The following is a 23,054-nucleotide window of genomic DNA, read 5'->3' as shown; positions in this document are numbered from 1 at the left end:
GAAAATAACATTTTTATATGTATAAATTGCATGTATTTATTTGATATGTAATATATTTTCTTTACTAACGTTGTATACTATGTGGAAATCTGTTATTAGTTCTGAGTTTATACACTATATCTGTTTGTTTACTAAAAATATGTATGTAAAACTGTTGATTTCCCAAATAAAATAAAATAAAATATATTTAAACGTAGGCAGAATTGTGAATTGTGTTCCATAGTGTAAAAAGTAGTCGCGCAAACCAGCCAATGACAGGTCATATGGCCTTTAAATGCGTAGACTTCCATATTCCCCCAACATTTTTTTTCTTTCTCTATTTGGTATAAATTTTAATTATATTACTGTCTAGGGAGTGCCAGCCTCATCCACAAACATTTTGACATTTTGAAATTTTTTTCTTTCTGTGCCATATCAGGTCCCCCCGAAAATGGCGATCATTCTAGAGTAAGTATTCCGGTCCTGCGCTGACTGAATCAGCTCCTCAGCCGCAGGCGCTCTCGTCCAGTCGCCGATGTTTCTCAGCCAAGACATCTTTCTCCAACTCAATCTTCCCATCATGATTAGCTGCAGAAGCGCATATTTGCTTCCGCGCATGATATGGCCCAGATATGCGAAGTTTCTCTGTTTTATTGAGGACAGTAGTTCAAAAGTCTCTTTTCGGTTCATGGAGTTCACCTTAGGAGTCCTCGTTTCAACCCCGTAGAGCAGTACTGACCACACATAGCTCTTGACTATCCTCTGTCTCAGTTTCATCAAGTCAAGACCATCACAGCAAAAAAATGATTTAATGGCATTGAATGCTGATCGTTCTGCATCTTATTTCCCTATCTGACTCCAAATCAGAAGTGATTTGACTGCCGAGGCAAAAGGTCACTTTCTCGATTGTTTGACCATTTAGTCGCAATACAGCAATGGAAAATATTGTTAGTAAAAAAATAGTTTGAGTGCATATGAATTTTTGCATATAAATACATCGTCATTGTCATTTTCCGATCCGTGACAAATGGTCCATAGGGTATTGGTTGTCACATTATGTATTGCAGTATTTCTAGATCGTTTTTGTTGCTCGATAGTAAGGTCAACAGTCTAACGTTTCAGGTGCCAGTCTAAAAACCATGAAATATTCTACTGTAAAACCACCTCAAACCAATATTTCGACGCTCCCTACGATCTTTTTGATCGAGACCACTCGTTCGTGGTTTTTATTATATTTCAAAACACATACAAGTATTTCAAGTTATATTACTATTCAATCGGAAAGACTCGTTCATTGTTCTGATTTTATTCCATCATCATTATCATAATCATTCTCTTTCCGCACCTAATAGTGCATAGGGAACTGCATTGGTACACCAACCACCAACCGCAGCGTATCTTAATCATTTTTATAACATGAAGGTAAGATGATCAGTCTTACACTTCAGGTACCAGTTCACGGACTATTGAATATTCTACCGTGAAAACACCATTTTAAATAAATATTTCAAATCAACCATGTCGGGAATCGAACCCGAGACCTCTTGCATGGTGAGCAAACGCGCTGACCATTACACCGCGAGGCCGACATGGTTCTATTTATATCTTCGTTTCTAGGTGGATTTAACTCCCTAAAGTACGCCAATAAAGGAAACTCTTGATTAAATAAATATGGAGGTTCAATTATAGGCTGAATCGGGTATGTACAAGTATGTTAATTGATCACATGAACCAGCTTATGTTTGATTTGTAAAAATACAAATGACTGGTATGTTTCTATAGAACAGTTTTAGTTTTTTATTTTTATTTTTACATTTGAACACTTTATTGATAGTTACTAAAACTTATAATGAAACGCTTTACACTCGAGTAACACTTGCAAATTACGGCAATATACAGTTCAGTGACAAGTTTGATGATCCAGGATTCAGGTCTGCAGGATCCGGTGATTTGGCGTCATTGGGTTATTTCCTTTTAAGCTACGTCCATAAAATCAATGGTCAATAATAAAAAAAACTCTTAGACCATTGAAAGCCAATATAACACACACCATTTCTGAAATGACGCCGAAATTGTTTGAAAAAGTAGCCAAAAACGAAACCGACACCGATATAGTGATTCAGTCCCACAAACATATTTTTTAAATCAATGAGTATGTCCAAATGTTTGGAGACTGGCTGGGTTTTTTCCCTAGGGAGTTATTAAGATAAAAATTTGTTGCGACAGAGAGGAAAATATTACTTAATATCACAAAAGTCATATAATGGAAGAGTTGAGGAAATGTAGATGTTAAAACATAGGCAGAATGGTGAATGTTACAGTGTGTAAAGTGGTCACTTAAACCAGCCAATGACAGGTCGTAAGCCCTGCAAATGCATCTACTTCCATATTTCCTTCTCAAAAATGGTTTTCCCTTTCTCATGCAATAAATTTAGATATTTTTAAAATTAAAATCTTTTTTTTTTATACGCCTCAACTCATTTGCGAATGATTTTGGCTCTTAGAAACAAGAATAAGAATTTTAAAAAATATACGCAGTGAACGACAAAAAAATACCATACCCACGAAAAAATATAATATAATGCGAGGTAATTAAAATCAGTATGAGAGAGTTATGTGACAATCAAATATTATTACTGTCTCAATTATACGTAAATATAACATGAAATTTTGGCCAAAAGAAAGAAGGACATTCAATTAGACTTATTATTTAAATTCGTCAAATAATGTTAAACAAATTTAAATATTTTTATTATTTATCCTTAAGAATTTAGTCAGAAGTAAATAAGTATCCAAATCATTCTAGGCGAGTAAAAATTTTACGTTAGGAGGGAACGTATTATATTCTTCACAAATATTTTGAAGGAATTCGCTTCTGTCGTAGAGGGGACAGTCAAAGAACAGGTAATTTAATGTCTCATCGTCATTTTCACAAAGACACATTGCCAATTAAAATCTTTATTTTCAGTATTGTTAAATATTTACACAACTGAAACACAACCCTTTCTAACAGTGTTGAAAATTGAGGTAAACCTTGCATATCCGAGTATTAAACACCGGGTAAGTTTAATAATGTTTTTAACCAATCATATTTTCTTTCCCTTTAAATAGCAAACAGGTCAACATAAGAATACTTACGTATTTAATAAATAAATACTTACACTTCTCTTAGTATTACAGCTAAAACTGGACTGAAAAAAAATATGAGTAAAATTATGGGAAGTATCGTTAATAATTCAAACCCTTTTTGTCTGATTCATATCTTGAACTGATAAAAACACATTTTCTGCTAGTCTGTGCCTGCTCTTTTATGTTAAGTAGATAAATTATTATCCTAAGTACCTCTACTAATGTCTGAGCACCAGTAATTTTTAAATAAAGATATTAAACAAAACAAATTCGAAAAAAAATTATATACTGTTATGATAATTGCAGTGAGCAAAAAATACTTTAAAGAATTAAATTGAATTTTTCCCCATTGACCGGGTTTCGAAGACTTTTCTCGACATACTGTTGGTAGACTAAATTTAAATTGTATTTTCCCCGTATTGTATTTTATGTCTAAAAAATACACATACATATTATAAATATATAAAAGAAATATACAGTAGTTGATATGCAAATAAAAAAGGTAAATAAAGAATAATAACACACGTCTCAAGTAATTTTATTATTGTTTCTTACAAATTTTTCTTTGTATTTTCATATAATGGAGCACATTAACATACTTAAATTATATATTTACACATTTATTTCTAGTTGTAGGTATAGTAACTCGATCGTACAATAATACTAAAAAATCTTAAAATTACATATCTAATTTCCAATGACTATTTTAAATTACATAATAAATCTAATCATAATATAGAAAATAAATATATCATTAAGGTTTTTACCATGGAAAATATAATACAAATTTTCATACACTATTTGAACATCAATTTTAAGGAAAAATACAAACACGAACGAAAATTTTACTTTGAGAGTAAAAGTTATTTACTAGTGAAAAATATTCGTATTATTCGTACTGTAAGTAAGTACATTTGAATTTGTTTGTTTGTAATGTTTTTAAAAACCTTGTATTTATTTATAACAAACACGGGATGTTTATTTGTATCGTGTATTAAAAGGAACCACATAACATTTATTCTGTTAGGAAAATCACCTTAATCTAAAATGTTTTAAAGTTATTAATTTTTCAATTACATACAAATATCTTAAACAGCGAGATTAAGGTGGGTACTAATTAATTAGTTAACAGTACCCACTATATTTTTAAATTAGGCAATTCGGACTTTTGTATTTTTAATTCAACCAGTGTTTTTTTTTAATCGAAAAGTAGAGTTATGTCATAAACGGTAGTTACTCAATGATTTGAAATATTTTCAAAATACAATGAGTAATCAAGTCCCAGTAATTGCAATCTCTGCAACTGATATCACGAAGTATAGAGATATCTCGATTCAAGGATAAAATATAACGATGGATATGAAAAACATTTATTAAAAGGGAATGTAGATGTCACGGCATTCACGGGGCTTGCGAACTGTTTTAGCCACTTCACACACTATGTAACATTCACCATTCTGCGTTTGTTTGAACATGAAATACACAACAGTCCCGTTTAGCCGAATCCCGTTTAACCGAATTTTCGGATCAACAGAATCACCGAAATACTTTTTTATTAACATATAGACGCAAAGAAACGTTCTACTCATATGAAGCAAAAGAAAATATCGGATTTTTTGCTTCTTCAATTTGGTTTTGTGTATCATGCAGGAATGTTTTTGTGTGGTTTAAGAAATTTCATGTTTGTATTAATCCTATGCTATACATTTTCGCTATACATATTTTTCGGTTCAAACGGAATTTCGTTTAATCTAAACCTCGTCGGTTCTACAAAATTCGGTTAAAAGGGGCTGTTGTGTAATTCAGTAAGATAATCTTCCCCACATCAACAAAAATTTCAGCTCCTTGATTTCTTTAAATCAAAAGATGGAAGAATTGAAGAAATATGTACGCTCAAATGTGTATGTTGCACAGTGTTTAAATACTTATATGTTAAGGTTAAATAAAATGTCTAGGCGACCTCCGTGGTGTAGTGGTTAAGACGCTAGAGTCACTTCCGGAAGATTCCGGGTTCGATTCCCGGTGAAATAATAAAAATTAAAATGTGTTTTTTCTCAAGCCTGGGTGTTCTCTACTGTAATTCACCTCTATAATTAAGCCTCTTTGCATGTTGTGGTGCAAAAAAAAAAGTAAAAGTAAACCAGCCCATGACATGTTAGAAGTCCTGTGAATACGTAAACTCTCTTCAAAAAAAAAGTTCTCCATCTCTGTAATACTGCGGTAATCGTGATAACTACCTAGGGGGTGAAATCCTGTCTGCAAAAATTTGGACAAACTAAAATATTTTTGACAATTTAAGCCATTTACAGAGATTTTGAACAAATGGATAAACTACATAAAAATGTATGTTATGGTAATGTGGAAGCAAAATTATGGATGTTACATGGTGTGTTAAGTGATTAATTTCCTGTTTAACCAGCCAAATATATATCATAAGCTCTGTATATGACGCAAATATCTTTCTCAAAAATTTCCATGACATCTGTAGAGTTGGCCAAAAATTTCAATAAATTTCTTGAGCTTGAAATCCATAATTCGTTTGTTATCAAAAATTTTCACTTACATTGTTGATAATTATTTCACTTCATGAAGAGTAATATTTTTTCTAGTCTGTATCAAATCTACACAATATTGTATTTTTGTTTATTTTTATTATTTATTTTATTATAAGCTGCATAATACGAACATCAATTAAGTATCTTTATACATGATCAATATGGCCTAATCTTATATTATTTATTATGTAACATTTAAACAATTGATTAAATTAAATATTTATATTTCGCGTAAAAAAACAGTTGTCAGTTAATCGAATGTCTGAGTGATAATAATAAAAAAGTCAATGACTTTTGTACAAAAAATATTTATAACTAAAATATATGCCCTGGTAAAAATGTGAATTAAAAGAAGTTGCGTGGGGGAAATGCAACAAATAAAATATAAGTTCAACAATGCGTCATTATAAATGTATAGTATTCTAAAAAAAAGCATTAAAGGAACAGTAGGTATCATTTTTTTTAAAATTCAAAATACAAATGTTAATCAGTTGAGTAAATGTTTCCAGTTACAATAAAAAAATATTTATTGTAAATTTATTTTGAAATATTTTGTTGTTTTAACGTTTGTAAAAAATGTACATTTCAAATAAAATTTACTGGTTAATGTAATGGGAGGCAAATGAGTTATATATATATATATATATATATATATATATATATATATATATAAAACTTTTTTAATTGCATTATTTTTCATTGTACTATCAAACACGCATTGTATTTAAAGCATAAATTATACATTTTCGACTTACTTAAAGATTATTGAAATAATACTTTATAATTTATACAAAATACAATTAGTACATTTCTACACTTTAATTCGGTTTTCTAGAGAAGTTTTAATCATTCATTTACAATTACAAAGTGTATCTTAGTAACATTGATTTACACTTCTAGTTCACATCTACGATGCAAAGTTACAGTTTAAATTCACAGAAATGTCTTAGTACGTACGGTATATTGACTTATCTATTCCTAATCTATCGGCAGTTGTACATCAATGTGGTTCATTTAAAATGGAGGGCTTATCAAGTTGGAGCTATTCAAATAATAATTTAATCAATTCGACCGCTAATTTTCTGTACAGGGGAGAGTAATGCTAAATAATGTTTATTTTAGTAGGTATATAGAGCTTTGAAAAAAAAACAGATTTCTTAAAATTGGGGAATAAATGAATTTACAGTGAAAAATGTACAACATTATTTTAAGTGAAAATATAAAAATAACATTTTAACAGAATTTAGTAAAACGAAGGCATCTCAATATAACAAAAATAACATTAAACCATCGATTAAAAAATACATATTCAACAAAATCACGAATTAAAACGCATCTACGTATAATCTCTCTTGCAACTAGGAATTATTAAAAAAAAAACATAATGCACCTGCCCTTAACATAAAAACAACGAACGTACAGAAAACATGATAAAAAATACGCTCAAGACAATATTTAAATATATTTTTGGTAGTTATCAAAAAATATATCCCTTGATAAAACAATCGAACACTTTCAACTTTCGGACCTATGACTAAATAAAAATAAAATTAATCGCGTTTCCGGTATTACAGTAAGCAGTCTCACATAATAAAATTTCACAATGAATTACATTCTCTATATAAACAAACTACCTACGATATTAAACAATTAAGTAGACTTATGACGCAGGCTCTCAACGCTGATGGACCTGCGCGTGTAAACGTGTCATGATTAGGTAATATTAATCTACTCGAGCAGTTCTCTGGGGTCATGCGCAATGTCATAATGCACCACTCAAGAACCAACACGGCGGAAACCACGGAACCACGGAACCACGGAACCACGGAACTCGGACCCTCCGCGTCACGCGCCGGACCGGAGGAGTCGCAGGTGACGAGAGACAGAGCGCTTAGCTCACGGTTCCCGGGTGGTTGTAGTGATGCGGGAAGGCCCCAGAGAAAGGCGTCGGTCACTGATGGTGTTTCACAGCCGTTCCGTTAGCCGCGTGATGGTTGAGGCCGTGGTGCTGCGCGTGGCCGTGGTGATGCGCCGAGTGGTGGTTGTGGTTGTTCGCGTTGGAGTTATTGTTGTTATTCTGCGACTGCGCCGCTTGCCTCTGCGAATTCTTCTTATTCTTCATCCGCCTGTTCTGGAACCATATCTTCACCTGTCTCTCTGTCAGGTTCAGGTTCCGGGCGAGCTCCCAGCGCTTCTGCTTGGACACGTAGGCGTTGAAGAGGAACTCCTTCTCCAGCTCGAGGGTCTGGAACTTGGAGTACGGCTTGCGCTTCTTGCGCACGGTGACCTGGCCCGCCCACTCCAGCGGGTTGGACGCGCAGCCTACTCCCACTCCGACAGACATGGAGGCCAGGGAACCTGCCGGGAAGATAGAAGATGGGGAGGAACCCCACATCACTTTTAACAGTTAGTATGCTTAAATTGTTTCAAATTTATTCACATTTTTTACTATCGGTAGAGTTTTATTTTAAAATATCAGTCAACATATGAAAGAACATTCTTATTTTTATTTAAAATATAGAATAAACATTTCCAAGCACAAGAGCTAGTCTCTTTTTTTGAAGAGTAACAGCTATAAGCGCCCTTGAGGTATTTTATTACGAAAATGGCGCTATATAAGTTATCCATAATAATAATAATAACATTTACTAGATTTGTAAAAGTAGATTTGTATTAGAATGTAAAAAACATATACTATTGATGAAAAATATATTGATTAATAAAAAATAAAAGAAATAAAAAAATTGACAATCTTGGATATTTATTGGATAATTAAATTATAAGATGTTGCTTTGTCAAAGCATCAAAAAAGAACATATCACTTGCTTTGAGTTTAATACAAGTAAATTATAAAGTTATGTTTCAAACATTGTATAAATTGTTAAAAAAAAAATGTTTATTAATTAAAGTTTTTATCAAAATATAAAAAGTGCGTTCATAAATTTATGTGTTTACATGGGTAAAAAAACAATAATAAAATAATACATAAAAAAGTTCATTAAAATAATATGTAAAACTATCCAAACCGAATGAAAATATATTTTTAAATAATATCATCTAGAAGTGCGTTGAATCTAATATAATTTCATTCACAAATCATTATGTAATATCCGACACGATTCTTAGCGCTTTTATGCATAAGCAAGGGACCATAAACTCTACTCCAATAAATTGTACAAAGTGATATCATAAAAACTGACCTACACTACACAATCATCAAATTGATGACTCGCTGTGTGAAAATTCTCGAATAAATATAGCGGCTGCATTGTTTTTTTAACGACATTTTACATGTTTCGTGTAGTATGTCAAAAGTTTTATATACGAACGTAAACACATGTACTTTTTTACTGTTGGCACATTAATTTAACGACACATTAAATTTACGTAATATCAAATATCTAGTACTACACTTTTCATTCACACTTAACGAAAGATGATGCTTGTTTCCAGCTCGTGTAAGATCGTCATTCGGTTCTGACTTTCCGTGATTAATATCTAACTTGATAATGAGGATAAACGCCAAAGTTACAAGTATGGCGTTGAGTACGTGTAAGTAATTAAATCAACCGCATTGTAAATCTGCGCGTTCGTAGTTCAATCAAAAAATGGTAATTCATCTTGCTTATAAGAAAACATTTCAAAATTAATGACTTAAACAGCAAAATAACTAAAAAATATGTAATACGATTTGAGATACTTAGAACTTGTAAAAGTGAATAATATTATATCACGTTGATGATGTGTAGATATTTTTGGTAGGTGCAAACGAAGCTTGCGTGAAGCTCTTCAGAAAAAAATAAAAAGCCAAAAAATTGTTGAATTTTAAAGCGATGGAGCTGTACTGGTTATTAGTACCTACTGTAAATGTAGCATACAATTATCATTATGGAAAAAAAGATTTTGTGGTTTGAAAATACCCTGGATAATTCGTAACCGTTAGATCCTCTGCATGGTCATAATATGACATGTATTGTATTTATTTTATAGATACCATGAATGGGTTATCAGATCTAATTGCAATAGTGCAAACTGATGTAGTCTCTTTTCAACTTCGCCTTTCTGTTGTGTGCATGGAAGCCAATCGCCGATATTCCACAGCGTAAGCCTGCGCGAAGATAAAACTTATTCGTTCCAGTTTGTAGGTACGAGTACACTTACACGTTCGATGCAAATACGTAAACACGTGACGCGAACAATCGCTAACAGCTAACCATAAATCCACCGCAAAAATGAGAAGGTACACTGTATAGCCAGTCATAAAATAAAATAAATATAGGTATATTATGACATCACGCAACTACCACTCGTGACGTAATGTGACGTCACAGGTCATCAAAACTTAGGAAAGCTGAAAGCGCTCGCAAAATGACGTCGCCCGCTGTAAAAGAGAAGCACGATTTTTTTATATTTTTATTAGCGTTTAGCGTCATTTTATTCGTTTATTACGAGGCAATCAATTAGGAGGCAGTTTGTTGTCTAGACGGATTATATAGTCCATAAAAAATCACCGCAAATAGAGTTGTAAATGTGTTTAAAGTTTTATGGCTCCGGGCCTTTTGCTACGGAGCCCGTTATCACGTGGTTGCATCCGATATAAACGGCCAAACAGCCCAGTTTAAGTGGGGCACGACACAGAAGGTGCACGAAGCTCGTAAATTCTTATATCGCCCTATTTAGAACAGTTATTCCTATCTTAGCTGACATTGAAAATCCGGATGCAGCGAAAGATTGAAGATTACGTAATAAAACTGATACCCATGGCATAGCGCTCACGAGGCTGCTGTGCATACGAGCATCGTATACTCGGTGCTCAAATCATCACTCCATTTCGTTGGAATCAGAATGTATCAATAAAAGAAGTCTACCTTGTTTTTTGATCATATCGTACCAATTTATATTTTCCTAGTAAATGATACAACTTACTTGGTCGATTTGACTACTAAGCATTCCAAGTTGAATCTAATATGATTTAATTGGCAGTGTTCTTTTTATGCCACTTATTTGCGAATCTGCTCTTAATTAATATCATAAAAGTGTGAATGTCAACTTTTTATCGTATTTTTAATTGATAATTAAATGGATAATTTACAACTGAAATTGCAGTCACTAAGAGCTGCATAAACTAATGCTCAGACTTGATTGATTGATTTTTAGTATTTTCGAGGATGTGCAGTCAGTTTCTTGTAATCGGGTGGCAGTATTAAAGTATGTTTATTATTTATAAAAGTGGGCCTGATAGGAATAATTATACCACGAACCATATCGTATTTAATGAGTTGATTGACTGAATAAATATATTTGTCATAATAAACTCTTCTAAACCCTCGAACGTGACAATTTAAATGCAAAATAATGAACGCAGCGCGGAAAAAGGAGTTCGGTAATACTGTTCGTTACTCGGCTCAGAGTGCTAACTCTCACACTGGGCGTTCGGACAACGTGCTCGCAACACTCTTCAAGCTAAAATCCGCTCTAGCGCAAACCGAAATGAAGCACTGTAAAGATTAAAGTCCTGTGAGTAGCATGGCGGACGCAACTCTGAAAATATAAGCTGAAATACTCTGGTCATAAAAATACTTAGGTTCATTCATAAAATTCCTGGGTTTGGGTGGCACGTGGCACGCGCGAATGTGGTTTATTATGAAGAAAAATGATTCGAATCAATCAAATTGTAAATAAATCATTTCGACTAAGCAACACGAAAATTCTGGATTCTTCTAGCTAAATTTTAGCACCGTCAACCTATGTAATTGTGATATTAAATGTGAAAAAATTCGGTTGTACTGCTCCCGAATAATTCGATTAGATGTTATTAACGATTATTTGCAATACAGTAGAACCTCTTTTTACACTTTTTTTACATGGCTTCGAAATAACACGGTATAAAAATGTAGTAAAAAAATCACCCTTAATTTAGCTATGAGTAAGTAATACATATATGTATCTTCTATTTGTTATTGAAATGCCCTACATCTCTTTTTTATGGCGTATACGATAGTAAATAATATTTGTTAAAAATTTCAAAATTATTTTGATGTCATGTTTCATATTTTTTATAAATTAAGGTACAATAAATAATGATTTTTTTTTCAAATCCCGAATCGAATTTCAAAGTCTATTTTTTTAAATTTTTTTTTTACGGGGACTGTGTAAAACGTATTCTTCGTATCTCGTATACGAAGAGGTTCCTACCGGTGTTTGATGATTTGTGATACCTACGTTAGAATTTAACAGACACAATTTGAGTCTAATTTGTTTGGTGTTATCACATTTAAAATAGCGAGTAAATTTGTATCCAGTTCTGCCAGAGCTGACCCAGAAATAAAATGAGAATTTATTTTGCTTTCTTTGGGAAGTAAACAAAGGAATAACACACAAGCTTAGCTGCAGTGAGTTATTTGAGAAACGTTCAACTGCCCGCACATTTCAACCTGCAACCTGCCTCAAAGAGCGATATTATTTCTGAAACACATTATTAAACACACCCAAGAGAAATGCAAACAGAGCGCCAATACTAAATTATGTTTTTGCTACTGATAAAATACAATTATTAGGAAAATCATAACGATTCACAACGCGTTTTGCGGCAAATTTATGCAATCTCTTTTGTTTTAAATTACGTCGTTATTATCGCTTGCTTCGAAAAATAGCGTGGATGCTTGGACTAGAGAGAGATAATTATTCTTATGCTGAAATAGAGTCAATGTTAAATATTTCTAGTCTACAAAAACGTAGAACTAATATTGACTCCATATATATGTTCGGCACACTAAATGGTATAATCGATGTTCCATCATTACTGGGGCAAGTAAAATTCAATATTCCGACTCGTAGATTGAGAAACAATGAAGTACTGTTCATCGATCAGCATAGACCAAACTATGGCCTTAATTCTCCAATGACCCGTCTTTGTCGTATTGTTAACTCAAGACAAGATCTGGACTTTTTTGGTTCAAGTTTACAACGATTTAAACGAGCACTAAATAAACAGTCCAGATCTTGTCTCGATGTCCCTTATGTTTGTCAATGCTTCTTTTCTTTTTTTAAAAATGTTTTGAACTATTATTTTATTGTAATATCTAAACCTTATAAATTGTATACATGGACAATGTTCGTTAATAAATAAATAAATAAATAAATTATCTCAAGACACTCCATACAAATACGAGCTAAAAAGTCGTCCCTAAAGGAAAGGGAATGACCAGCGGAGGGAGCAAATATCGTCACGTCATGTCATCTCGACTTTGACAAGCAAAACAAGTAGTACAGGAAAAAGCACGGACTGTTTACATCGGTCTACTGTAATTTCTATTTAGTATGTCGCTCCCTTCCGCATACACGTAAACTTTGTTTATCGTTTCACTATACACTCGACTACTTGAGAAGGTCAGAGACAGGAGATAGCTTACGACTAATGGTAAAATATAAATAAAACGTTTTTAAACATTAAAATAATTAAATTTTAATTATATATTTAAATTTAACATAACTTGCCGGCGAAAGGTTATACCGTCGCTTTTTATAAATTTTCCTGATTGATTTGTGCAGTTTATTAGCGTACATATGGGCAGTTTAGTAATTCCGAGGAGAAAAGTAACCGGGAAATGCTTGTAACAGACTAAAATACGTTCTATTAAACATATGCGAATAGACCGCAGATTCGGGGAACATTTATGTTTACTCTAATAATACACCTCAATGTTATTTTATTTTTAATGTTTAAATTCTTTAATTTATTAACTTCCTTGTACATACAAATTTGTACGTTCGGAGACTTATTGCCACATGGCAATTTCATCCAACGAACCAATCAAATAAAATATGTTATTTATATAATTAAAGTAATTCTTTTACTAAAAGCAAATATAAAGAAAACGCAAAAATGATAATGTTGTATAATAAAAGTGGTGGAAAAGGGAACGCATGGTAATGTCATGAAAATCGAATCTCAAATCAGAGGTTCAATCCTCCCTCTACCACTACTTATTTTCCATATTCTTCTTTTTTATTATGTGAAAATGGACACGAAATAAAAATATTTGTCTGTCATAATAATCACAAAAAAGTATTAAATGACATAATTATGATATGTGGCTTCGCGGTTAAGATCTAAAGGGGCCAATGTCGTAAATCGCAATATTACAGGGGAGTATTTTTTGGGTTATATTGTGACGTTAAAACGAATTGGCGGACGGGTATGATAACGAATATTAATAAAAAAACATTACCTTAGAATACGTAAATTTAAAAAATTCTTACTTTTAAAAAGAAATTGACATTGACCCTCAACAAAATGTTGGCAAGAAAAAACATACGTAAACATAGTAAGGCCGTCTACACACTACAGCAAAAATCCACCCGACTCGATAAACTAACATAAGGTGGACTGACTTTTGCCATACAATAATTCATTTGAGAAATTATTTCATTTATTAATTAGCTGGTAAACGAACGAACCAGTACACCATGTGGCCAACTAATATCCACTAAATTTCCTTTAGCAAAGATTTCACCCGCGAGTTGAAACTTAAGAAATAAAAGGAAAATAATAAATGAATATTCACCCACTCAAATTTTACCGGGCCGCGTGGATTGGCACGATGCATGTGGAATGGGCCTAAAGCGAACGCACGAAAGACTTCGCGATATCGATCACGCTTTACGACCGACATTTTTCGCACTTACGACGCACAAATTTAGTCGTGACGAATTCACCGAACGCCGCATTGTTCTTGTTGTGTTCGCGTACTTATACATTATTATCAGCAGTATGGATGTAGTATTTCGTATGCATCTTGGAGTACAGAATAAAAGGTGCTGTTCACTAATCGCGACGCGTTTTACATAATAAAGTTTTCCTCTCTTGCGAGGTTCGTGATAGAGCCATTCGGATGATAATACCCATCGCTGACCGCGTAGTCAAGGAAAACCAGTTAAATATTATTCCAACACGAGACGAGGATGAGTAACTGCCTACGCTATGAGACGAACAAACGTACTAATTTCAGCAAATTTTTCGGCGAAAAGTTGGCCAATTATAAATAATATCATTTTAATTGGGCAATCCGTCACAGTTATCTAATAACACCGTTTCACTTATCTTGTCACTTTTTTGTAGATTTGATTTTTTACCAAAATTGTTAAAAATAATAGACGAAAAACAATTGGAAGGTGAACCAATTGAGCTAATTATTACTCGAGAAAAAAACGGCCGAAATTAATAAATTATTATTTGAAAGCCACAGTACTCAGCACCTATTTTTTTATTCTATTAATTTTTATTAAAAACATTTTAATTCTTATTAAATAATTAATAATAACAGAAAATACCATTCATTAAATTTTTCACTTAATATTAGGTATTCTATTATAAAATAAAATGGAACCTCGTTTCATGCTGTTTTTTAAATGGTTTCGAAATAAAAAGGTGATTTAAAAAAAAAACTACGCATAATAATCGTTATTGCATAATCATCATTGGAATGTCCTACATCGCTATTTTACTTTCTAGGCGTATAATAAATGATAGTGAATTAAGGTTGTTACAAAGTATTCTAATGTCAAGAAAATAAAAATAAGGGAGAAAAAAACAGTAGATAAGTTTTTTTTTTTGAAATCTCGAATTGATTTTTATACAAGAAAACCTATGCTTTGCTCTTTTTTTAGTATTTGTACTTTTTTTAACGGTTTTTTTTTCACGGTACTGTGTGAAATGAAAAAAAGAGGTTTCCAGTATATTTGGAAAAATCTTGCTCGTCAATAATCCAGATTGTAATTTAAGCTAAACAAAGAATGATTTAGCCAAACAAACAATAAATTTAGATTTTTTTTCTTTCTTTGGAAAACACCTATGAATGATTAAAACGTAGACCTCGATTATTATGTAACGAGTTGATAATGTACCTAACTAACACAAATGCAAAGTATGCATGTGCCAATTTTACTTAGTTGCTGATTTGTTGGCGACACAAAACATTATTTATAATTTACTACAGTGCTATTATAGTGGATATTTTTAGATATACTTGTCAGAAAAGATGATGTAAGCCGAATATTTTTTAACGCGAGAACTTAGCTGTAAAGCAATTTTAGGACGCCGAGACAAAAGAAAAAAATGTAACTTCCCGCGCAGTTCAAGAGTAGTGCTAATAAATCTCCCCTTTTTTATCGCGATTTCAGAATGATGACGATGTAAAAAAGGCAGCAGCATTTTCATTACTTGGCGAACTTTGGGTTCGAATTTTCTGCGTATTCTTTTGTTTCTTTGCAGAATTCCCCTTCATTTTATGTAGATGTTCCGTATAGTGTAAGCTCGATCGTTGGGATCAATTACTATGCTAGCGCAGTTGGTTAGGTTTGCGAGAGATACTACTGTCGACATCTAGCGAGTGCAATTCGAGTTAGAAACTATCAAGTTTTATGTGGGGTCGTCACGGAATAGATAAGAACGAGTACTCCCGACACACGAACGTAATGACAAAATGCTTCAGCGCCTCAACAAACTGTTTATAAATTTGTCAAATTATTCGTGTTCAAGATTAATAAAAAACAGTGACCTTGTTGATAAAAAAAAACTATCTTCACGAGACTAGCAACTGGTTAAATTATTTCAAACGAGTTTAGCGTTGTCAAAAACATTTACAGACGCGTTTATTGATTTTTGGTCAATTTTTTTATATTTCTATTATTATTTTAGATAATTTTCCTACCGTGTAAAAATAACAATAAAATAAATTACAGACACACCCGTATTGCTCTCTGTCTGTCATCAGTGAATTAAAAGGCAATAAAGCGAGACGGCTACAGGTATCATAAGTGGCACTCGAAGTGATCGGATCCACCCAAGTTTTATGACCGGTCCGGGCCGAGCCACACATAGTAAGGAAATTGTTGTCACGGAGTAAAAAAACATAAATATTTCCGCTTACGGAGACACGAGCTTCGAAAATCATACGATTTTTTTACTCGTGTTTAACGTTTCGTGAAGGATGTGATTCTCGATATTTTTGTTCTTCGGATCGAGAGTCGGGAAAAGAATTCGACAAAGCACGTGGTAGGAAATCGGTAACTTTATTATTGAATCATTATGATGCAATCACATCGGTTATAGTTCTTTTACAAGCGACATCTAGGGAGAGAGTTATTATCTAAAGAAGCAGAGTTTAAAGATCAAGTTTATTGTTTCGTTTCCAATGACTTTCGCACCCACATTAGATCTAAATTTATTGAGGAAACTGTGTCGACAATCAGTGAAAGTATCGTACAAACAAAGTAAAATGGAGTATTATCGGCCGTTTGAAGAAACAATTCGTATTGCGTACATTCAAGTAACTGAATTCGTATTTTGATATGTGTGAATTTAATGAAAAATCAGCCAATTAAGTCAGACTAGGAAATAATTCGCTGTGTGAAAGTCGGGTTAGGATGAAAATAATTATTAATCAGTTATTAACAAAACATCATTAACAATTTATAGACGAAAATCTCACGATGAACATTGCTTGTTTTCTAAATTTGGTGAAAACATGTATTTTTTTACGTAAAATTTTACTATGCAATTCAGCCACCCATTATGAAATTCTGAATTTATGGTATTGTATCTTTTTAATTTTCAAGTATTATTTCAATAATTATTTCAATACCAATGCTTTTATTTTATTTATAAAAGCATAAACAAATTAACATATAAATCATCAAGTTCTACTTGTCATGGAGACTCGCGGAGAGAATTATTCGAGATATTAATAGTTAAATTAAAAAAATATAAATTATTTCATTCGATTTGAATAGGTTCGTGGATTTTAAACATTAGGATAAATATATATGTACATACAGATAATAAAGCATAAATATTTTATCGAGGTAAAAATTATATTTCATACTGAAAAATATTTTTAAAAAAAAATTAAATAATTATTTTATAAAAAAAAATCAAGAGTTCAGAAAACTTGGACCAGAGAATGTATTGACAATTACCTGGAGGTGGGTAGGGGGCAGCGGGAACCGGTTCGGGGGCGTAGTTCCGGAGGCCGTAGGCGTCGTGGCCGAAGCCCGCCGACTCCGCGGCCGCCATGGCCGCAGCCGCCATCCCGGCCGCTCGCCCTCGCTCCTCGCCCAGGTAGGGCGGCTGCCCGGGGGGCTCCCGCGCGCCCCCGTACGGGTAGTTCCAGCAGGCCTGCGCCCCGAAGCCCTGGTGGCAGCCCTCGGGCGCGCCCCCGGCCGCGGGGTACTTGCCGTAGTCGGCCGAGCTCGCCGCGGGGGACCAGAAGGCCAGCGAGCCCTTGCGTTCCCGCCCGTCCCCCGCCAGGTTGTAGTAGGTGGGCGTCGCGGGGTATTGGTGGTGGTTGAGGGCGGACGGCTCGAAGGCCGCGCCGCCGTGGTGCGTCTCCGCGGGGGAGTAGTTCCAGGGCTGCGCCCCGTGGTGCGAGTGCCGGATGACGCCGGGCTCCACGCAGTCCCCGTACGAGGCGAGTCTCTTGGCGGGGATGTGCAGGGGGCCCGGGGCCCCCGCCGAGCCCACGGACGCGGGGGACGTGGAGGCGGTGGAAGCGGGGGGCGGCGCGGGGGCCGCGGTGGGGCTGCCCCCGCCGGCCGCCCCCGGGCTCAGGGCCCCCGCGGACTGGGGCATCACGGAGGGGGGGCTCTCCTCGTACAGACCGCCGTTCATCATGGTCCACCAGGAGGTGTTGCCGGATGCGGTCGCTGGGGATCCGGCCATGTTGCACAGCGGACCGGAGGAGCCGCCCATGGCGCCCACATTGTCCGCGTACAGGGGCGGGGCAGCGGTGGAGCACGCCACGGGGTCGCCGGTCGTGATGATGATGGTCGCGGGGCGGGGGCGGGGGCGCCCGCGGGAGGGGAAAGCGGGGTGAGGATCGAGGGAGTGACGAGCGAGTTTATTTTTTCAAATTTAATGAAAGCCAACGAAAACCATTTGTTTATTTATCGAGTTCGTCGACGTACGTAATTTGATTAAAATCGGAGAATCATGGGATGTTGGACGATCGCACAGGCCGGAAGGATGCGGAAATACAAGTTGTTCCGGGACGGGCGGGCGGAGGCGCGGAGGGGTCGCGCGGTCAGGCGCGTGGAGGAGGCGGGCGGAGGGGAGCGGGGAGATCAGTCGAGGGTTCCGGGCGAAGATGACGCACGGTCACATGGAAAAAGAAAAGAGGAAAAAAACGCAAATGAGTAAAGTCTGACAAAATTGTTCAACACACTCAAATTATTGTCCACAGTTAGTCAATCTTCAATCTGGCGAAACAGCTGATTCTAGCAGGTGCTTTACATACCGCGATAGTTCATAAATCATAAGGAGTTCTAACACTTTATGGCTCGATCGTAAATTAATTTATAGGGGAGCCGGTGGCAATGTACCGGCTGTAGACCTTTAGGCAGTAGGCAACTATGCACGTGCTTTACTATAGCACCAAAGTCGCCGACACTTTTTTTATGTAATGTTTTTATAGCGCTTTCAACAGTAAACTGTATTGTTCCTATTCATTTTGAGTCCGAGCCTTTATGCAATTTACAACCATAGTATATTGTTCAAATCAATATATTATAATTTCACGTAAAATTTGTTTAAGAAAGGATGCACAGTTAATTTATGAATAGTTTGACAACTTTTATGAATAGATTTCTCAATTTTTTTTTTTGTTTACAATCCTTTTATTGTTCTGTTTTCCAGCACTATTGCATTTATGCAACTGTTTTTCAATGTTGGTTTATAACTCGAACAAAGCACTGTCAAAATAAACACTGTAGTCGAGTTCCTGAATTCAATGTCAAAGTTATTTGGATTTCTTTCTTACAAAAACAGCGTTCAAATTTCTTAGAAACACTTCAGAAACTAGGAACGGCGAACAAGTAGAACTGATTTTATTTAAATAATTTCTCAAAATGAACTCGGTCTATTGATGTTTTTTTTATGCACTTAGTAGTTAGGAACTTATCGTTGACGAGAATGTTGTTAAAGTTTCTCGATGCAGTGTTTAGATATTTAGAAGGTTTGTTTACACAAACAAAACAATGATTTATTTTAATCAACACCATCTATGTGCGATGATGTTTTGTTGGGACGAGTTGTTAGTCATATTTAAAAAAATCTTTTTTTTATTTTTAAATGATGTTTGGCTTTCGCAATCGCGAGTGTTGTATAGTTTTGTGGAATATCGCGACGCGAACGTCCTTAGCAACTGTTTGTCACTGACTGACTCGGTCTCGTATAGCGGATCGCGGCCCCTCTCCCCTTGGTGATAATCTACCTCGTCCCCCTCACCAAGAATCTTTACCCTCCCCCGGCGCATGCGCCGCTGACATCTAGCGGCAGAGGGCCAAACCTCTGGTCACGAGAGTTCTCGATAATATTTACCCGCACGTATTGGAGGAAACAACGACATACAATATGCATTTTAAACGATCAAATACAATAGTTTTGTAGTGAAAATATACTCAAAACAGATTAACGCAGTACTGTGAATAAACCGATCAAAGATTCAATAGAAAATACTTGCTATTCTTTTATTTTTTTTATTGCTATAAAACTTTTTATACTTATTAATTTACAAACGTAAGTGCAACCATTTTTTACTAAAAATATAACTTATCTTATTCAACTATTATCTTTAATGAAACCATAAAATATTGGGTTCTATCCACAAAAAATAAGTTTTATAAAAACATTACAAAAACACGGGATTCTTCGCACCGTTTGTAACTAACAGTAGCTGTTTCTAATGACCGCCGAAAATGAAATCATTCATGCTTATCTAACAGAGCTTTACGTTGAAAACATTTGTAAATAATATAATGAAAGAATATCATGTTTACACATTGTGCTATCGGCTAAATAACAGCGTGATAAATTTCCATGCTTTGTAATGACACCAATATTTTCTTCCCTATTTCTTTTGTTGGAGGCAATAAAGAAACGCAAATTCAACCCAAAGAACACGACTAATTTTCACACCCTTTGTCACGGTGTATGTGTGTTTACTCTGCTAGAATCATCCCTTACACGACTTTCATCCCTTTATACGCCCAATAAAAAAATCCCCATTGTTGAAGAGCTTTTGACAAATTATTGCATGTTTTTATCGCGGCTTCAGTTATAACACCATGACAAAGTTGTAACTGTCGATTATAGAAATACTTTCGAATTATTAGCATATTTATCTACCTCGAAAAGTTACGTGGCGACCTTATTTACTAAAAAAATATTTGCAATTTTGTCGCAGCTATAAGAAGTTAATTTTCGTGCGTTTTTATTATTATTTACTAATTTTAATTATTACTTGTAGACAATTTTAATGCTTACTATAGTAAATTGATCAAAAGGCATCAAAACATAAAAAAATCGTAAAGCCGTTCAAACGTTTTTATTTTATAATTCAAATGTTGTTAAAATTTAAAATTACATTGATTTTTTTTATTCAGCGTCTATATTATGTTAAACAAATAAATACGTATCGCGAAACAGGTCGTGGTCGTGTGGTAGCTTTGTTAACTCACGGATAAGGTCCGAGGTTCAAATCAACTTGATTCCTATTTTTCCGGCTCAAGTTATAATATTCACGACTTTCATGAATTGGTCTGAAAATTAAAATATTTGAGTTTATAATTAAAACTCGAATATGAAATGGTTTCTTTTCAAAAAATTCCAAAATAATATTCTGTTTGGAATATTTTTTGAAAATGTGTATTGTTATCAAATAGTTAAATAATTTGAATTTGATTAAATATTTGACATGTTGCAAATGTTGCCGACATAACAGGAGTAAAAGTAATTTAATGCGAAACTTTTGAAATTCTTTTTTATTTACTTACTTAAAAATTCTACATACGAGAGATTTAATATTTTAACGGATGTAAAATAATATTTTGTTTATGTTGCTTCATATGGTTTTAATAATTTATGAAACAAAACTGCGCGAAAATTTTACGTTTTCTACGTGTTGCCTAATTTAAACGAAAATATGTTGAATGATTTTTTTGTAAATAAAGATGTTTTCTGCGTAGAACAAAGCAAAAAATACAAATCACGACTTCAGTTATATGAATAGAATAATTATCAAAGAGATTCGATTTGTAAAATATACAAATTGTGCATTATGCCTTTTGAACTGAAAAAATATTCCGAACATGGAAACCTGGACATGTATTACATACATTTTTTTACTACGGAAAACATAAGGCAAACATTTTCGGTAAAATTATAAATAAATCAATTGAAATGAAGAAATATTATCAACGTAATCTAAATTAATTTAATTTAATAAATTAAATGACCAACGCCAACGTATTAAATAAACGCTTTTTATTACGATAATTTTCAGTGTTAATATGTTAATAAACTTGTTTTTATTATAATTTCTTAATTCTCTTAAGAAAATAATTAAAATGTAGATAATAAATGGCGTAGGCAGAATAATTTGTTTTCGAACAAGTTTTTACACACAGTATTTCAGGATTATTAAACGAAACTTCAGAAAAAAAAAATGTGATGTACTTTAAAAAAAAAAAAATTTAATGCGAAACTGCATTTTTTCATAAAAGTGAATTTGTAAAAAAAGAGTTTTAAAACGTATTTGACCAACGATGTGGTACGAATCGGTCCCGAACTAGGGAAGCGGTTGAATAGGCGAAAGGTAGGGGTTGTGGAAGAATCGCTAGTTCAGGATATTAAGGATTTTCTCCGTTTCCGTTTCCATTTTTTTTTTTTTTTTTTATAATTTACCATGAGGAATGTTCCTATGCAGTTTTCCGGTCTGGACCTAATATTGATGGAAATAATTGCTTATTTAATTGATATTTTTAAATAATTTAATTAACAGAAAATAATAAATCATTTTGTTTTTTATAATACGTTTGTAAACAAGTGGAATCAGAATCAGTTTTAGATAAGACTTTCATTTTATTTATTTATTTAATCTTTGTAATAAATAATCATATTTAGGATGATTTAAATAGCGTAATTTTCATGAAAATTTCTTCAAGAGAGCCATGGAGATTTACAAGAATGTTAGGACCATAAATACATTTATTCGATTCCTGGGTCAAGAAAAAATCATTGCATATTTATCAACTTGATTTACTATTTTTAATTTCTTATTCGTATTTTTTTCATGTACTGAAATATTTTAAATGATTTTTAATTATAATAAAGGTAATTTTATGCCTAGGTCGACGAAGAATACAGTTTTGCGTATGATATATAACCAGAACCTGAGCATTTTTGAATTGATGACTACTTTCCGGTAAAAATCCTAAATAAAATAATCAAGGGAGTGAAATATTGATTTTAGACACTGGAGCAGATATTAAAAAGATGATGATGATGATGGCAAAAAAAAAAATGAAAAAAAGAGAGAAGATGAAACTTGTGGA

The 23,054-nt window shown here is 33.9% G+C and overlaps 2 protein-coding genes across 4 annotated transcripts in view; one reads left to right on the top strand and one right to left on the bottom strand.

Annotated features, from left to right (window-relative positions):
- Positions 1-6,348: 6,348 nt before the first annotated feature.
- LOC148283047 (uncharacterized) overlaps positions 6,349-23,054 on the bottom strand; it is a 210,704-nt gene continuing 193,998 nt past the window's right edge. The window contains exons 5-6 of one of the 3 annotated variants that reach the window (XM_088224136.1): positions 17,643-18,368; positions 6,349-8,060 (exon numbers count right to left, since the gene is read on the bottom strand). In XM_088224136.1, coding sequence (XP_088080262.1) covers positions 7,615-8,060; positions 17,643-18,336 — 1,140 coding nt within the window. In that variant the 5' untranslated portion in view covers positions 18,337-18,368 and the 3' untranslated portion in view covers positions 6,349-7,614. Of the gene's footprint in view, positions 8,061-17,642; positions 18,545-23,054 lie in introns of those variants that run through there. The other 2 variants (XM_088224134.1, XM_088224135.1) reach the window with 2 other exon arrangements.
- Positions 18,413-23,054, top strand: part of LOC148283048 (uncharacterized) — a 75,445-nt gene continuing 70,803 nt past the window's right edge. Inside the window, exons 1-2 of the mRNA XM_088224137.1 lie at positions 18,413-18,534; positions 18,651-18,818. Coding sequence (XP_088080263.1) covers positions 18,413-18,534; positions 18,651-18,818 — 290 coding nt within the window. The remainder of the gene's footprint in view (positions 18,535-18,650; positions 18,819-23,054) is intronic.

This window comes from Micrasema longulum, unplaced genomic scaffold, assembly GCF_059751315.1.
Source record: "Micrasema longulum isolate JH-2025_06_02 unplaced genomic scaffold, ASM5975131v1 h1tg000266l, whole genome shotgun sequence".
NCBI classification, from domain to species: domain Eukaryota; kingdom Metazoa; phylum Arthropoda; class Insecta; order Trichoptera; family Brachycentridae; genus Micrasema; species Micrasema longulum.
The sequence above is the reverse complement of the archived record's forward strand: the minus strand, read 5'-3'. Positions and strand labels throughout refer to the sequence as shown.